This window comes from Sorex araneus, chromosome X (assembly GCF_027595985.1).
Source record: "Sorex araneus isolate mSorAra2 chromosome X, mSorAra2.pri, whole genome shotgun sequence".
Classification (NCBI taxonomy): Eukaryota; Metazoa; Chordata; class Mammalia; order Eulipotyphla; family Soricidae; genus Sorex; species Sorex araneus.
Genome location: NC_073313.1, coordinates 234,298,325 through 234,316,495, shown reverse-complemented (window position 1 = coordinate 234,316,495; position 18,171 = coordinate 234,298,325). Strand labels below are relative to the sequence as shown.

Here is an 18,171-nt window from a genome sequence, read left to right as displayed (position 1 = left end):
TGGAAAATGCTTTTCTGAAGGAATACTGTTCTTGATTTCAAGTTCCTCTTATTCCATGAGTTTTAGTATTTATGAGAAGAAATTTTAAACTGAAGTTTTATCTGTATATTTAGTTTATCACTTATGTTGACAGAATCACAGAAAGTGCTGCCCCTTGGTTTACTTGTTCTTTGTCCTACTGGCTGCTAACAAGTGGAACTGTAGCCGGAAAGATGTCTCAGAACATAGTTTGGGGGAGTAACTCTTAGAATAAATTTTAAGTACAAAGATTATAAATGAAAGATAAGCAGATTCTAAAATACCTGGCTTTCAGAACTGTATACAAACAAACCATGATATTCAAGGGTGGAATAATTAAAAACTGCGATTAATAAGATAAAGTTTCTTGATTCAAGGTTCTGAAAAACTATCTTGTTTCTTTAGTCTGGTGGTGCAATTTTCACTTTAACTTGAAATTTGAACTATCAATATAATATATATCTAAGAACATAAATCAAATAACTCCATAATAACAGATTTTATTATAAAATTGAATTTTAAGAATGTCAAAGATAGGGACCAAGTGATAGTACAATGGGTAGGATACTTGCCTTGCATGCAGTTGACCTGGATTCAATTCCCAGCACCCCATGTAGACCGCTCAGCCCCCACCAGAGAGATCCCTGAGCACTGGGCCAGGAATAAACCTTGAGTATCTTCAGATACGAACCAAGCACTCATTCTCCCACAAAATATAGAAGATAAGTGATGTACTTTATTTAGTAAATTGACCAAAGGTTTTTAAAAAGACACAGTACATTCTTTTACTGTTTCCCACTGTTTTTTATTCCCTTGAGATGTCTAATTTCTGATTTGGACTGGGAGCCTATCTCACATGATCAAAAGGATACTAGAGATTCTCTGAAGTCCCCCTCCCCCAACTGAATCAGAAACAAATTGTCTACTTTAAATTCAGTATATGCAGGCAATAAGTAGATTAAAAAATAATTCTGTCCTAGTTGCTGTCAGAAACACAGATGGTTTCAGATACTCAAAGAACACACTGCATACAGAACAGATCACTGCAGGATTTTCTTAATTTTACTAAGCGTGAGACCCACAGTGAATGGTGGGTCAGTTAGTGCCATCAGTGCCCCTTAGCATTATCAGAAAGCACCACCTGTGCCTGGAAACACAAACACAAGGCCTGATGTACCTTGCAGAGTATTTTTAAATTTTGGAACAAGAGGTCACCTGTGTCATTTTCTAATCTTTAAGAGAAAGAGGGGGTAGGATTAGTTATATTCAAGCATCAATATCACTTGGAAATTCACTAGAAATATTGATTCTTGAAATACTAATTCTTGGACCCTTCCATCCTGATCTGCAGAATCAGAAACTCTGGAGGTGGAGTCCAGCTATCTGATTCTTACCAGATGCTTCTGATAGCACTCACACACTCAGATTTGGGGGCCTCTGATAGGAAACTTTGCCAGTTAAAACTAAGTGACTATTTCACGGTGACATTAGTTGGGGACATTTAAGAAACTGGGAAGAGAGAGTTGTCTGCACTTTCTCTGAGAAATACTGTTGTGGGAATTATTGCATCTAATTGGCAGTTACACTTTCCCTCAAATTTCGCCCTAAAAACCATTAATCTATACTTACAGGAAATGAAATATAACTGATAATGTTTAAGAAATAATAACTGTGTCTGCTGCTTAATAATTTCTTATATTGGCTTTGTCCGTCAGTTCCACAAAAGAATTAAGCCATATGCCCTAAGACATTATAATATAAATTAACTTGTTACCTATTATTTACTGAGTATTCTTCTATGAAAATTTAGAACATCATTCACATCACATACAGATTTAATTCTCAGTTTCATCCCTGTTGAGAAAAGTTGACCTTCAGTGGTCTATATTATCAATCTCTTGTGATGTCTCAAGTTCTTTAGAAGACTGGTTTTTGTTTCAGTAGAAATATTCTCATTATTTAAAATAGCAAACATCGCTGTCCCTTCTTTGGAGGTTAAAACCTCAAGACTGGGGCCAGGGAATGTAGCTCAGTGGTCTGGAACACATGCTTTGCCTGCAGGGGCCTGCTCAAAGTGACCCCTGAACAAGTCCAGGCATTGCCCAAAACAGAAAAATGAAATAAGAATCTCAAGACCTGTCATAGTTGCCAGGGGGTATTGCACCTCTTATTATGCAGTATTAACAAATGTTTGTGTTTTTGTTGTTTTATATATGTATATACATATATATGTGTGTGTGTGTATATGTATGTATATGTATATATATATTTGGTATGGGAGGGTTAGAGATGAAAATGGTGCCTTTTTAAAAATCAGTGGTTGTGGTAAGTGCTCTGCATCTTAAAGAGGGATAAAGTCAAGTACCATCTCATATAAAAGAAAGATATCAAATAGAATGAACTTTTATTTCCCATTCTAAAGATATGTAAGAATTGGGTGTTTGGTGTGAAATAATGCATAATTAGAGCATAAAGTAGGATTGATGAGGTGCTTGTTTATATTACCACTCTTTTTTTTTTTTTAAGAAACATTGGGCTCTCTAATTAGCATGCTAAAAATGTTCAACATTGATTAACAGCCTTTGGAAACCAAGTTGAAACATTGCTCTGAAAAATATTTATTATATTAGGGCCAGAGAGATAGTACAGGGGATAAGTTATTTAACTCATATACAGCTGATCCCAGTTCGGTCCCTGGCATTACTTACGGACCCTTATATACCTCCAGGAGTGTTCCCTGAGCACCACTGGGGTTTGGTATCCTCTATCATCTCCCTAGAATGTAAATCTTTTTTTTCTGAAGAGGTAAATTCATGTTTGAAAACAAACAGAGCATTGCTAACTTTTATGCCATTTAATGTATTTTTATGCCATTTTATGCCATTTAATGTATTTTTATATTAACTGATGAAAACTCTAAGGAAAGTAGTATTTGACTTAAATGATGTAATAGTCAGACTACTTGACTCCTTGTGCTTTCTTGATTATATTATTACTTAGAGGACTTAATCTAGGGCTTGGAAGCATTTGCTCATAATAATTAAATGCCAGGAAATGCTTAAGAGCTTTATCTTGAGTGCTTTTAAAATCATCCCAAGAATCATGCCTTTATTAAGAATAGTGTGTTAAGTTAGGAAAAAAATAATCAGCTTGCAAAGAAAAATCCATTATGTTCCTTTATATTTTGTGACTAATATTAATAGACCAACTGTGTATACATTAGGTCACTAGTTGAGACTTGGTAATGTATAGATTGTTTCACATAAACATAAAACTTGGTAGTGTATAGAATTTCACATAAAACATAAAAAGTGAAGAATTTTGAATAACAGTCTTAGTTTCTTTACCATAAGTATTAAACAATTAAAATTTCTTTTTGAAACTTCTTGTTAAGAGCTACTCTTAATAAGATTGCATAGAAAATGTTCATTTTTTAATGAAAAATTAGCAAGTGCCTACAAGCAGCTGATCAGCCTTAGTTCCTACTCAGAAATAGCCATTAATATTTTAATGTCTGTTTTTCCTGCCTCTCTAGTGCCTAGATTTGTATAGATTAGTTAACACTATAGAAAACAAAAGTGGGATTTTTACTGTTGTGTAAATAGGTTCACCAATCAATATGCCTAGTGTTTCGTTAGGCTTTTGATGTTATTAGTGGGGTATGGTGAAAACAGATGCAGAGAGTCCATTACTGGGATGAGCAGGGAATTAGCCATGTCCTCGATTTTTAAAATTATATCAGAACTGTTGGGGGCAGGGTTTGTTTCTCCCAAGCAATGCTCAGGGAATCTAAGGGCCATTCTCAGCAATATTCAGCCCAGTGTTCTCAGACCCAGAAGTGACCATGAAGTGCCAGGGACTAAACCCAAGTCCAGGCATGCTCCACTCCAGTTCTTTGGACTAGCTCCCTGGTCCCTAGAAACTATTTGTTAACTGAGTCTCCAGAATTCTTGTTTCTTCCTTTCGATGTTAATCCTGGATCAGTGGTTTTGCCTCTGCTACCACATCAGAACAACTAAACGTATTTTACTTCCTACCTATGCTTCAGATCTCCCCCAATTAGAACATCAACATTTACATTTGAGATCTGCTTATTAATTAACATTGAGTTTTGCTACCTTTGACTACTTTTCTGTAAGAAATTTAGAGGATAATATACTGACATTATTTCCCCCCGTCATCTTCTTATTGGGATCAGAAGAGACCACAAACAGTAAGTATATGCCTTGGTTTTTATCCTTCATTCCTGCTATGCTACCAGATTAAGCTGTGAAAGTTCCTTAGACCCAAAAGCTTGTTTCCCGTATCCCCACAGTTAAATTATGGAGCCAGTTTATCTATAAATATAAGTTATTTTGGAGTAAAATGTTTAGGTTTTTCTTTTAGTTTTAGATTTTCTTTAGATGTTTCTAGACTTTTAGGTTTCTTAATTTCAGTTTCAGCTATAACTTTCAGCTATTTTTCTGCTACCATCAAACCAATACTTTGTTTTACTTATAGCTAGTAATAAAGTTATCAGTAATAAATTAACTCCAGAAAACTTCTAAATTTAGTAAATGATGCTAAGAAGAGGGGAAAAAAACTCAGATTAAATAGATCTCTTGAGCAGCCTAGAATGTTGTGATGTACTTATCTTCAAGGTAAACCAGTTATAAGTCAATCTAAGTCAGACTCAAGTCTGTGCCATGCGAAACACTACAAGATTAAAGATTTTTTTTAATTAATTGTCATTAGTTTTGAAAGATAGTAATTATTGTGATTGTGAATCCTTGGGGTCATATTTATCCTTTTTTCATGGGGTTAAATTATCCAAGTACATTGATCTATGTACTTGATATATATTGATTGATACATATACTGAATTTATGAAGTATAGAAAAATGCTGCAGTTGAGTAACATAATTAAAATATACAGTTTATATTGTGGTAAGATACTAGATACCAGGAAGGTTATTATAAAGATGACAGGCTTTAAATTAATGAGCTGAAGAGACAGTCTAGTAGGAGGGCACTTGCCTTGCCCATTCAATCTCCAGCACCACATATGATTCCCAGCAAGCAGTTAGGAGTAAGTCTTGAGCACTGCTGGTATGACAAAAAAAAAAAAAAAAAGTGAAGGTCCCTTTAATTAAGCTAAGGAGACTATGACTCATAACAAAATTATTAAAAGTTCTACAAACTTGAGAGGCTTTAGTGATAGTGCATAGGTCGGGCTCTTTCCTTGCCTGCGACTGACCCAGGTTCTATCCGTGGCGTCCAAGATGGTCCCTTAAACACTGCCAGGAGTAGTTCCTAAGTGCAGAGCCAGGAGTAATCTCTGAGCACTGCCAAGTGTGACCCCCAAACAAACAAAAATAAATAAAAGTTCTACAAATCCCGTTTCTTGTTTATTGATACTGGCTTACATGGTAGGTTATCATAGTGTTCAGGATAATCACAACAAAGTTCTAATTAGATTGCTTGGTAAACACCGTAACCTCTCAGTGCATTTATATTGATTTGGATGTAATACAATTGGTGATTAACCTGCTTTCCCATCTCACATTCTCTAGTATGAGTAGATCACAGTTCTAATCTCACTGAGGGATGAAGAGAGTCAGACAGTGACTGCCTGTGATCCTTTGATGCTTTCTTCATTGGTTGTATGATGTGCATTTTGTTTATAATAATTGAATTATTTCTTGGGTGTCTAATACAGCAACCATTTCTGTTTTTTATATATATTTTCATTTTCCCAAATGAGATGTTGTTTGTAATAATTGGCCTGCTTCCTGGATAGCTAATGCATGACTCATTTCTGTGCGTGTGTGTACGCACATGTGTGTACACTGGATGTCAAACCCCAACCCTCATGTGCAATGCATGTGCTCTACCACTGAGCTACAGCCCCAGTCCACGTGCTCAGTATTTTTCTGCATATACTTCTATTCACCTGAGTAACTTTTGTGAAAGTCTGGGTTGTTGTTGTATTTGAATTCTTATGAATATTTAAACCTGTATTGTACCTAAATCCTATAAACAGTTGCTTTTAACTGTCTTAGTTCTAGGTACAGACAGGGTGGAGCAGATGACCAGAACTTACAATGACATTGATATGGTTACACACCTCCTGGCAGAGGTAGGAATTTTATCTTTTCTTTCTTTAGTACAAAAAAAGCTGAAATCAAGTGAAAAATGATTATATATTTGTTCTTTAGGAGTTTTTAAGATCATTACAACTCAAATAATTAGGGAACAACTAGCATTCCAAAACAAAACTCTTCCTGAAGTTTATTACTATGAGGTAGAGGGTTCAGTTTTTGTTGCTGTTATAATAGAACTGGTTAGCCTTCCTGTCCAAAAAAGGCCATTTTTATTTACTTTAATTTTATTTTTGTTTTGGGGTTAAACCCAGTCTTGCTCAGGACTTATTCCTGGCTCAGTATTCTGGGATCACTCCTGACAGACTCAGAGGACCATATGTGGTGCCACAGATCGAACCTAAATTAAAAATTTTTTTAACTGTTGTGATAATGTGACTCACAAGTGTTAATTTGTATGTGTTAGGTATCCAATGCGATTGCACCAGACCCAAAGTGCCAACTTTTAGCACTCCATCATTGTCTCTATTTCTCTTCTAAAAACTTTTTTTTTTTAACTAAATTCCCTTGTTACTCTGGAACAGTGCTATGTGTTTAGGAAGTAGCTCCATTGCAGATCTGTAGCACTGTAGCACTGTCGTCTTGTTGTTCATCGATTTGCTCCAGCGGGCACCAGTAACCTGCTCATTGTGAGACTTGTTACTCTTTTTGGCATATCGAATATGCCACATATATTTTGCTAGGCTCTGCTGTGCGGGCGGGATACTCTCGGTGTCTTGTCGGCCTCTCCAAGAGGGATGGAGGAATCTAACCCAGATTGGCCACATGCAAGGCAAACGCCCTACCCGCTGTGCTATCGCTCTAGCCCTCCATTGCAGATCAACACCTAAAATCATTTATTTTTTTACTTTAGGCTGTGAATTGAGGCTACTTTGTCCAAGATGTTTTTCTTATGGATAGTGAGTTTCTTCTAGTTGACAATTACAGATGTCTCTCTTGGTTTTTCATTTTACTTGACCTTATGGACGCCTGCCCCTTTCATTTGAAGCACCTTTTTCCCTCTTACCTAAGATCTCTAGTGAGTTTATATAGGCTACTTAGCCTATGTTAAAAACAAAGTGATGAACCTTAAAAACTTGAGGATAATCAGCCTGTTTTCAAGTGCTGTGAAACAAAAGAATAAAACCTAATTTTTTTTCAGTGATGAATGTAAGTAGATTCTATACTCATATGTATATAAGGCGGACATAAATTGGCAGTTTCCCACTCTGTGAAATAGTTCTCACTGTCACAATATAGATGAGAGCCCTGTGCTTTTGCTGAATATCACCATCTGCTCAAAGTAATTCTTGCCTTTTCTGCAGTCCTACCTGCATCATTACTACCAGCTTCTTTAGAATCCCTTCTCTGTACTTTGAGTAGAACCCTATAACCTCAATTTTTAGTGTTTTGTCTTCTATTTTATTTCACATTATCACTGTGTCCCACTTGACAACTGGTCTCCTAACTTGCAATCCCCTAAGCCTCTGGCAAGTACTATGCCCTGGTTGAAACATTTTTCATCATACTCACTGGTCCCCATATTATAAATACCCAGTATTGTATCATTATCATGCTTGATTGGCAAATACAATCAACAAAATTGTGTTGGACTTTTTATGTGGATCAGGCCCTCTCCTTATTTTTAAAGATAATAACTGACTTTCTAATTTCCCAAAATCATATATTCAAAGGCTACTGGATTGTAATAAGATCATGAATAAATCACAGTTGATACCAGTAAAAGAAATGCCCTCTTATCTTTATAGGTACATAAGTGTTATATACCTATATGTACCAGGCCCTTTGTTTATTGTGGTATTTGAGTAACTATGTAATGGGTTTTTCTGATGGTGCTTTTTAGGACATTCTATTGAGTTGAGCAAAATTGAGTGCAGAGTTTCTAAAATCCCTTTTAATGTTTTGTGACTTAAAGAAGGTCTATTTAATGTTTTAACAGAGGGACCGTGATCTGGAGCTAGCTGCTCGAATTGGACAAGCTCTCTTAAAGCGGAACCATGTCTTATCTGAGCAGAATGAATCCTTGGAGGAGCAATTGGGACAAGCCTTTGATCAAGTAAGCTTGTGGTCACATTTTTATAGCTTGAAACAGTTAGATCTTAAGCAATGACAAAATTATTTTCTTCGGCATCTCTAAAGAGATGACACCAGGCAGATAGCACCAATACATTCTGACTTTTTGTCAGTCATTGAACCGATTGTATAGAGATGAAATGTATTTGTACAAAGTGCTTATGTGACTCTACCTTGGTTAATATAAAAGCTGTTTTCAGGCCTTGATGCTGGTGGCTCCCTGATTAGACTCTAACCCTTGTCTCACCCCTTCATGTGTGTATTTTGTATGCTGTTTTGTTTCAAACAGTGTATACCCATGATTAATAGATCTCGAGTGCCTATAAGTACTGAATATTACTTAATAGAATGGTTAGATTTTAATTTTTGACAAATTTTTATTCTAACGTGCTTGTACTTTTATAAATGCAATATGTTTAATACAATTTGAGCCTTTACATTGGAAATATTCTGTGGAAGTAGTTTGGGAGTCCTGCAGAGTTATACAGCTTAGAAGTACAAAGCGTAGGAGGTGGATTTGAAGTAATAATCTATTCTGATAACCTTAAAGTTTCCTTATTTTGTTCTGCTTTTAACTATACTATTATGAAAATGTCATTTTTAAGTACCTATCACTTTAGTCAGTAAAATGTAATGGCTGATTTTATAAATTTGATCTATGATGAAAAACATTTGCTCCATGAATTTGAAGCCATACTACATATAAGTAACGGGAAATAAGGAACAAATTATATAGCAAGCATTTTTAATTTGCAGGTTAATCAACTGCAGCATGAGCTGTCCAAGAAAGATGAGTTACTTCGAATTGTGTCCATTGCTTCTGAAGAGAGTGAAACTGATTCCAGCTGTTCTACACCTCTTAGATTCAATGAATCCTTCAACTTATCTCAAGGTTTGCTGCAGCTGGACATGCTGCAAGAAAAGCTCAGAGAACTGGAAGAGGAGAATATGGCCCTTAGATCCAAGGTAGTGTTGAGATGAAATACTCTGTTACTGAGGATTTGCTTTAACTCTTCAGTTCCGGGGGAGTTAGGGTGGTCTTTAATTGGTTGCAGCAGCCAAGGCACATGTCTTTGCTTTTTTTTTTTTTTTAATTATTTTAAATCCTAATGAAACCAGAAAATGGATAGTGGATAATTAGTAGCCATGGATAATGGCAAGGTGATAGATGAACCAGAGAAAGTCTGTATCTTGTAGAGTTTGCATAAATAACTGTGTAATTGCAACCATGTGAGAACTCTGTCAGTGATCCGAGGAGAGAGAGCAAAGGATTGAAGCACATGCTTTATGTGCAGGAGGCCTAGATTTTATCCCTATGCAGTATCTTAGTGTAAACCAAACCCAAGAAATTAATTATGTCCAATAATTACAAAACTCTCTGAGCTTGTACAAAAAGAAGGAGTCAAAGTAATTCTGTTGTGGGCATCTTAGCTGAGGTTAGGAATTAGAAGTACAGAGATGTATGATGGGAAGGGAGGGAACCCAGGGAATGGTCAAGCATGTTTTTGACGAGATTGGACGAGTTCAGGGTGCTATGGCCATAGACTTAGCATGTTTGAATGACCCCTAAAGAAATAAAGGGAAGAGGCTACAGAGATAGTACAGGGATTAAGGTGCTTATCTTGCATGAATCCTACCTGAGTTTGCTCCCTGACACACCATATGGTCCCCTGAGCCCTTCAGGACTGATCCCTGAGCACAGAACTAGGTCTAAATCCAGAGCACCACTAGGTGTGGCCCAAAAACAAAAAAAGGAAATAAAGGGAAGTTGTTTGTCATACCTTTAAATTCTGGTAAAATTTTCTACAGTTTTGTTTGGTTTTTTTTGTTCGTTTGTAAATAATGAACTTGTATTTCAAATGAAAATGAGAGGTTTTTTTAAAAATTAACACCATAGAACCATTAGAAGATATTATTACTGGGGCTGGAGAGATAGCACAGCGGGTAGGGCGTTTGCCTTGCACTCGGCCAACCCGGGTTCAAATCCCAGCATCCCATATGGTCCCCTGAGCACGGCCGGGGGTGGTTCCTGAGTGCAGAGCCAGGAGTAACCCCTGTGCATCGCCAGGTGTGACCCAAAAAGCAAAAAAAAAAAAAAGAAGAAGAAGATATTATTACTTACTAATTTTTTTTTTCTTGAAGGCTTGTCACATAAAGACAGAAACTATTACCTACGAAGAGAAGGAACAACAGCTTGTCCATGACTGCGTTAAGGAGCTTCGTAAGTTTCTTTTTAGTTTTTTATTTATTTTAATGTAGAAAAAAGCCACATTGTTGACACAGTTTTAGAATTAAAATTGATTAGGTAACAAAGCTCCAATATTTAAGATTACAAAAATTTATGTGAGATTGTTACATCTGATGGGGGGTGGGAGGAGTTTGTTAAGTCCTTATCTAAGAATTTTTGAAGCTGTTTGTTGCTAGTTGAACCATCTGTTACTATTTGTGGAGTTTAGTCAGCTTCTATGTGACTTTTTCATCTAATTTGGTGTGCTCCTGCCGGAATTTCAGTATTGAGGATCTGTGGTCTGGGCCAATGAGTTGACATGATGGTGGGCTCGGGGAGGTGGGGCTTGGGGCAAGGTTGCCCCCCCTAACTCTGAAACACACCAGAGTCCTCAGCCTGGGCACCAGGTACCTGAAATTATTTGCAGTTTGGCTACCCTGCAGTGAATATTTGTGAAAGGGTGGTATTGAGCCCTTGGTGTGACTTCAATGGTGGGGTGTGGGTGCAGCTTCCAGGGCTTTTCTTTGGTAGGTTCATTCTCTGGTAGGGCAAAGACTTTCTTTGGAGGGCACTGCCAAATCAGAAATTAGTTTAATGGGTTCAGCACAAACATCTCAAGAAATGGGTTTAAATAGTTACTAAATATCTTGTAATGCTCGTTCAGTCCACACGACAAATAAAATACCATTTGGGGGCCAGAACCATAGCACAGTGAGTAGGGCAGTTACCCTGCACACGGCCAACCTGAGTTCAATCTCTAGCATCCCATATGGTCCCCTGAGCCTACCAGGAGTAATTTCTGAGTGTAGAGCCAGGAATAAGCCCTGAACACCGTTGAGTGTGGCCCCAGAACAAACCCAAAAAAGCAAAATTTAAAAAAATAAATAAAATCACCATCTTTTTGTTTCAGATTGCCATCGTTACTACACAGACATATTTATGAGTTACAGGATATTAAGATGAAAGGAGCAAAAATTCTATTTTGTTGATGAGGAAAAAATCTTATAGAAAATACGATTTGCCAAAGATAGAAAACTGATAAATGGCAGAGCTAGGTCTTATAATGGCATAAAACCTAATAATTCAGAAAGAGTTATTAGGTACCAACTGGTTTTATGTGTAAACTCTGAAATATTTTGGCTTGACATGATGTTAGCCAAAACAATTCTTTTAAATAAATCAGTTGGACAATGATTGGTTTTATTAGAGAATAATATTTAATTTATCTATAAATATACACATATACCTCATGGTAAACAAGTGCTGTGGTACTATGAGAATTTCTAAGCACCATTTTAACCATTAACATCCTAGAGATGTTTAAATGGCTCAAGCTAAGGGCCCGGGTAAAGAGATTATATTGGAATCGTTTCTTGCTCCTTTGCAAATTACCTGGGCGGCAACTATAATGATACACTGGGCAGTGGCCTGCCTCTTTACATCTAATCAGAACAACCTAAATGAAACAACCTAAACTCAATTTGAAGGTGAGGAAACAAATAAACAGGAGTAAGTTAAAAACAATTGACTCTTCCTTACACAGCGAGAAAGTAGTAGGACAGGATTTGAACTCACTTAGTCTGTTCCAGCTCATGGTCTGATGATGTTAGAACTCCCCGTGCCTGTTGCCCGTTTTCCCTGGCTTACATGACTACGTTCTGGCTTCTCTTCACTGATTTGTGGCATTAAATTGATTGTAACTGGCCCTAAAGAATTCTAAGTTACCCAACCAGGAATCTATTACCAGGACTCAGACAATAAGAGTTCATTTTAACAAGTAATTGATTACCCAGCTCTAGTTAGAATATGGACTGGAGCGATAGCACAGCAGCTAGGGCATTTGCCTTGCACACGGCCGACCCGGGTTCGATTCCTCTGCCCCTCTCAGAGAGCCTGGCAAGCTACTGAGAGTATCCTGCCCACACAGCAGAGCCTGGCAAGCTACCTGTGATGTATTCAGTATACCAAAAACAGTAACAACAAGGCTCACAATGGAGACATTACTGATGCCCATTTGAGCAAATGGATGAACAACTGGATGACAGTGCTACAGTACTACCTCATGGTATTGCAGGTTCACTTCCAAATCACGGTAAAGCTAATATCACAATAATTCAGATAATTTCTTTGGTTTTGCAGTGCAGATTAAAGTTATAAACCATTTTGCAACCTATTAAGTGTTCATAAAAATATGCCTACCTTAATCAGAAAATGACAGAGACACAAAGTGTATGTATGCTATAAGAAAAATACCTTCCATTGACTTGCTTCGTATCAGGCTGCCATAAACCTTCAGTTTATAAAAGGGGAATTGCAATATGCAGTGAAACCAAGTTATATCTATTTTACTTTGTAAAAGTATGGCTTTTACTTAGAAAAAGTATTATCACATTATAGCAATTTATTTGTACTACTCTGCTGCCTTCATAGAATAACAGAGTAATAAAGAACCAGAAGTAACATAAATGAAAATTTTCCTTCAGTTCTATCATTACCCACCTTCTATACTTGTTTAAAAAATAGCAGTGTGACTCGCCCAGAGTTCAAACCCACTTTCCTGCATCCTTGGTGCTATCCTTTAGAATGTTACAGACTTTCTGTCAATTTTAAAATAGTTTTACATGACACTGAGAAATAGTTTTGACAATAGTATTTCGATGTCCAAGTTTTCATATGAAATAAATGTGTATTTTCTCAGTGAAACTCGGGGAGGGATCTTTTTTATGTATGTGCTTGCAATAATATTGAGCTATAATAATTTTTTAAATGTTTGAAACTTTATTTAAACATCGTGATTTACAGAATTGTTTGTAAAACAACTTTCAGGTATTCAGTGTTCCAGCACCAATCCCACCACCCCGCCAGTGTAAACCTCCCTCCAGCAGTGTCCCCCATTTTCCACCCACTCCTCCCAGACCTGCTTCCTTAGCAGGCCCAATATAATTTACTTTATATTGCTTGTTACAACATATATCTCACAGTGGTGTTGCCAAAGTCATTGTCCGATGATTTCCTGAACTGTAAAGTGTTCGCTGAGCCTTCTGTGTTACTGTTTTCGCTCACTGAGCTTGGTGGGCTTCCTCACAACTTTCCCATAAGATTCACTGTGCCCCTGCTGGGCTGTCCGTACTGTGAAATTTGCAGATGTTGCCCCTGGAGCTTTGGAACTGGAATGATTAAGCAACTTGGCATCTCTTCAAGATTAGTCATGGAGCTAGACCATTTATATACTGGGGGGGGGTGTCGGCACTGGGGCAATGGACTTAGCTCAGACGGGGGCCTCCCTAAATGCCTCAGCTGTGGTGTCTCTCTAAGGATTGTTTTTGAGACCCTGTTCAGTGTACCTGGTGTTCCAGAAAGTCCTTCTTTTACTATAGAAAACCACAGTATCTTTAAGTGATTGTAACTGTTTCATTCTGGAAATGTTTCATGTTTTGTTTTGGTTTTGTTTGGGAGTCATACCTGGCTCTGTGCTCAGGATCACTCCTGGATGGCTGGAGGGTGGGGATTGGACCCAGGCCAGCCATGTGCAAGGCAAGCGCCCTACCCACTCTACCTTCTCTCCAGCCCCCTAAAATGTTTCTTTGTTAGATTTGTTTTGTTTCCTAAACAAATTGCTTGTGGGATTTTTTTTTAATGTCCTTGAAGAGCTCTCAAAGACATCAATGAGGTTATGTCTTGGTATTTGCAAAGATATATAATTCACTTGTCTCCTTTCAGCTGTCTTGTTCTTCATAAAGAAAAAGATTGGAGGGACTGGAGAGATAGTACAGCGGGTAGGTTGCTTGCCTTGCATGTGACCAACCTGGGTTTGATCCCCCAAGTACTTTCTGGAGTGATCCCTAAGCACAGAGCCAGTTGTAAACTCTGAGCGCAGCTGGGTGTGACCCAACCCCCATCCTCTCCCCAAAACAAAAAACTTTAAAAAGAAAAGTAAAAATTGAGGAAAGAGGGAGCTGGTTCAAAGGGCTAGAGCACATGCTCTGTTTGCAGGAGCCCTGGGTTCAATCTCTAACGCTGCATGGTCCCCTAGGTACCATGTCAAGAGTAGGCCCCAGTGCCAATGGATATAGCCCAAAAATCAAAGGAGAGGGGGGGAAAAGATTGGGAAAAGATTGGCTTGATGCACATGCCTTCTTCAAAAAGAAATGTTCGTTTCCTTTTCATAAAATGCTTCTAACTAAAACTTGAAGCCATATGCCTCTGAGTCATCATCTCTCTTTAATTTCATTTTTCTTTAATTCTGAACATTAGTCTTTTTCTAAAGAATCTTTATTTTTCCTTAAGTTTAGTTTTAAAGTGATGTTTTAAAATCTACAATTGTTATCAAATAGGATTTAACCCACCCTACCCTAATTTATAATGGTATTTAATTTTCATTTTATTCCCAAGGTGAAACAAATGCTCAGATGTCCAGAATGACTGAAGAATTGTCTGGGAAGAGTGATGAACTGCTCAGATACCAAGAAGAAATCTCCTCTCTCTTGTCTCAGATTGTAGATCTTCAGCACAAACTTAAAGAAGTAGGTTTATTCTTTCAACAGATACTGTTAAGCATTAACAGAGTACATTTGGTTAGATACATAAGCAAAATATAAAGTCCCTGCCCTCTTAAAGTGCTTAAGTGCTACTTTTGAGTCACTATTTCTATCTATAAAGTATTCTCAGAAGGTTGAGGTAGGATTATTGATTTGTGATCATTATCCTCTGAACACCTTGATGGACTTAGTATTTCTGCTAATCTTATTGTTATTATTTGACTTTTGAAAGATTAGCTTTTTATAGACTTCTAGATTAGGCCCTTCAGAAGAACTTTTTAAGATGTCATCAAGAGAGTGTAGGCTATATTTTTATATGGGAAGGTGTTATATGTCTTTTTTAATGTTTTTATTAGCATGTGATTGAGAAAGAAGAACTGAGGCTTCACCTCCAAGCTTCCAAAGATGCCCAAAGACAACTGACAATGGAGGTAATGAGATCTTCTGTTATCTTGTATAGTATGGGAGGAAAGAAATGAAAAGTTTCTTTCATCTTCGTAAGTAAAAGTTATTAAGAGAACTACCAGATTTTAAAATAACAGAAGACAAAGTTATTTTAACTGTGAGATCTAGAAAGGAAAGCATTTTAAAAAGTCAGTCTCTAAAACTATAATATGCTCTCCTTCTTGATTAATAGGAAGAAAATCTTTATTTTTATAAAATTATTTAGTAATATGTGACTCTTGCAGTTTACCTTAACTAATAACCCAACAGTTCTTAAAAACAAGATAATTTCTGTCTGTTCACTTAAAATCAGGCAATATTTCAGGATAAATAGAACTTCAAATTTAATTTATGGTAAAAATATGGAATTTTAAGTGCTAAGTTTTTTTCATCCTAATTTGAAAAATAAAGGGAAAGAAAATAATAAACGTCTCACCTATTTGATTAAAACAAAAGGTAATTTTTAAGAATTCGTGTTTTTCATAAACAAATGGGACTATATCAAACTAAGAAGCTTCTGCACTTCAAAAGAAACAGTGACCAAAATACAGAAAGAGCCCACAAAATGGGAAAGAATATTTACCCAATACCCATCTGATAAAGGATTAATATCCAGGATATACAGGACACTTGTAGAATTGTATAAGGAAAAACCTCCAACTCCATCAAAAAATGGGGAGAAGAAATGAACAGAAGTTCCCTCAAAAAAGAAATACAAATGGCCAAAAGGCACATGAAAAAATGCTCCACATCCCTAGTCATCAGGGAGATGCAAATCAAAACAAGGAGATATCATCTCACACCACAGAGACTGGCACACATTCAAAAGAACAAAAACAACCAGTGCTGGTGTGGATGTGGGGAAAAAGGGATGCTCCTTCACAGTTGGTGCGAATGCTGACTGGTCTAGCCTTTCTGGAAAACAATATGGGCAGTCCTTCAAAAACTTCTATATGACCCAGCAATACCACTTCTGGGAATATATCCCGAAGATGCAAAAGAGTACAGTAGAAATGACATCTGTACCTATATATTCATTGCAGCACTGTTCAGAGTAGCCAAAATATGGAAACAACCTGAGTGCCCTAAAACAGATGACTCGTTAAAGAAACATTGGTACATCTACACAATGGAATACTATGCAGCTATTAGGAGAGATGAAGTCATGAAATTTGCTTATAAATGGATAAACATGGAGAGTATCATGCTAAGTGAAATGAGTCAGAAAGAGAGGGACAGACATAGAGGGACTGCACTCATTTGTGGAGTGTAAGGTAGCATCACATGAGGCTGACACCTAAGGACAGTAGATTCAAGGGCCAAGGGGATTGCCCCATAGCTGGAAGACTATTCATGAGCGGAGGGGAGAAGGCAGATGGAATAGAGAAGGGATCAGTAAGAAAATGATGGCTGGAAGAACTAGTTGGATGGGAGATACATGCCAAAAGTAGATAATAGACCAAACATGATGGCCTCTCAGTGTCTGTGTTGCAAGCTATAATGCCCAAAAGTATAGAGAAAGTATGGGGAATATTGTTTGCCATGGAGGCAGGGGGAGGGTGGGAAAGGGTGGGTGTACCCAGGATATTGGTGGTGGGAAATGTGCACTGGTGGAGGGATGGGTGTTAGATTGTTGTGAGATTGTAACCCAAACATGAAAGCTTGTAACTATCTCACGGTGATTCAATAAAATTTAAAAAATTGGAAAAAAAAAAAAGAATAATTCACTTAAGTTAAAAAAAAAAGAATTCATGTTTTTTAGGAGAAATAGCAAAGATCTCTAAATTTCAACATTAATTCTGTATGCTAGATATAATCCAGTGATTCTTTAGCATATAGAAGACTGCAGAGTGAGTTTTAAATGTAGATTCTCAGTTAGCCATAAAAGTTTCTAATTAAGCAGTTCCAAAGAGAAAACCTATAATCTACACACTATAGTGTCACATTATATAAGTGTCCCAGCCTTTTGACATTGATGATCTGGTCTACATAGTACACTGGTGGCAATTTTTAAGTTAAAAATATTCTAAAACTGGGGCTGGAGCAATAGCACAGCGGGTAGGGCATTTGCCTTGCACTCGGCCTACCCGGCTTCAAATCCCAGCATCCCATATGGTCCCCTGAGCACCGCCGGGAGTAATTACTGAGTGTAGAACCAGGATAAACCCCTGTGCATCGCCGGGTGTGACCCAAAAAGAAAAAAAAATCTAAAATAAAACCTCTTTAACATGTTTACGTATATACCTATAAAGAAAATTCTGTAAAGGAACAAGATACCATTTGTTGTGATTAAGTGTTCTGACATCATTATCACCAGTGTAACTGGAATCCTGATGTGTGTTCACCCATTACTTCCTATTCTCTTCTTCTCTTGATTTCTTTCCTTCTCTGTCTTCCTCCTCTCTAAACTCTGGGATCAAGGGTAATCGAAGCATCCCCCTTTCACTGCAATACATGATTTATTTTTTCTTATCAAAGTAATAGCAAAACATTTATTCAAGGAGATGGTTTACACATCATCTGAATCTAACTTGACTCCCCCTCTAAGTTTATTTAAGGTGATGAAGTACTAAATTTTTAATTGACAATTATAGTTATCTGTGTTACATCTCAGATTTTAAGGAAATTATGTTTATGTATAATTCTGGTCAGGACTTCCTTAAATCTGGCAACTTGAAATGGACGTACCGTCCTTAGTTTGCTTCAGTGTCTTTGTATCGAGATTATATTC

At 37.1% G+C, this 18,171-nt stretch overlaps 1 protein-coding gene across 4 annotated transcripts in view; it reads left to right on the top strand.

Moving 5' to 3' along the window:
- The window catches only part of TRAK2 (trafficking kinesin protein 2), a 71,592-nt gene that overhangs the window by 36,046 nt on the left and 17,375 nt on the right, over window positions 1-18,171 (top strand). Inside the window, exons 4-10 of one of the 4 annotated variants that reach the window (XM_055120147.1) lie at window positions 4,217-4,231; window positions 6,066-6,136; window positions 8,098-8,214; window positions 8,988-9,197; window positions 10,374-10,452; window positions 14,851-14,981; window positions 15,353-15,427. In XM_055120147.1, coding sequence (XP_054976122.1) covers window positions 4,217-4,231; window positions 6,066-6,136; window positions 8,098-8,214; window positions 8,988-9,197; window positions 10,374-10,452; window positions 14,851-14,981; window positions 15,353-15,427 — 698 coding nt within the window. Of the gene's footprint in view, window positions 1-4,216; window positions 4,232-5,641; window positions 5,661-6,059; window positions 6,137-8,097; window positions 8,215-8,987; window positions 9,198-10,373; window positions 10,453-14,850; window positions 14,982-15,352; window positions 15,428-18,171 lie in introns of those variants that run through there. The other 3 variants (XM_055120149.1, XM_055120148.1, XM_004601272.2) reach the window with 3 other exon arrangements.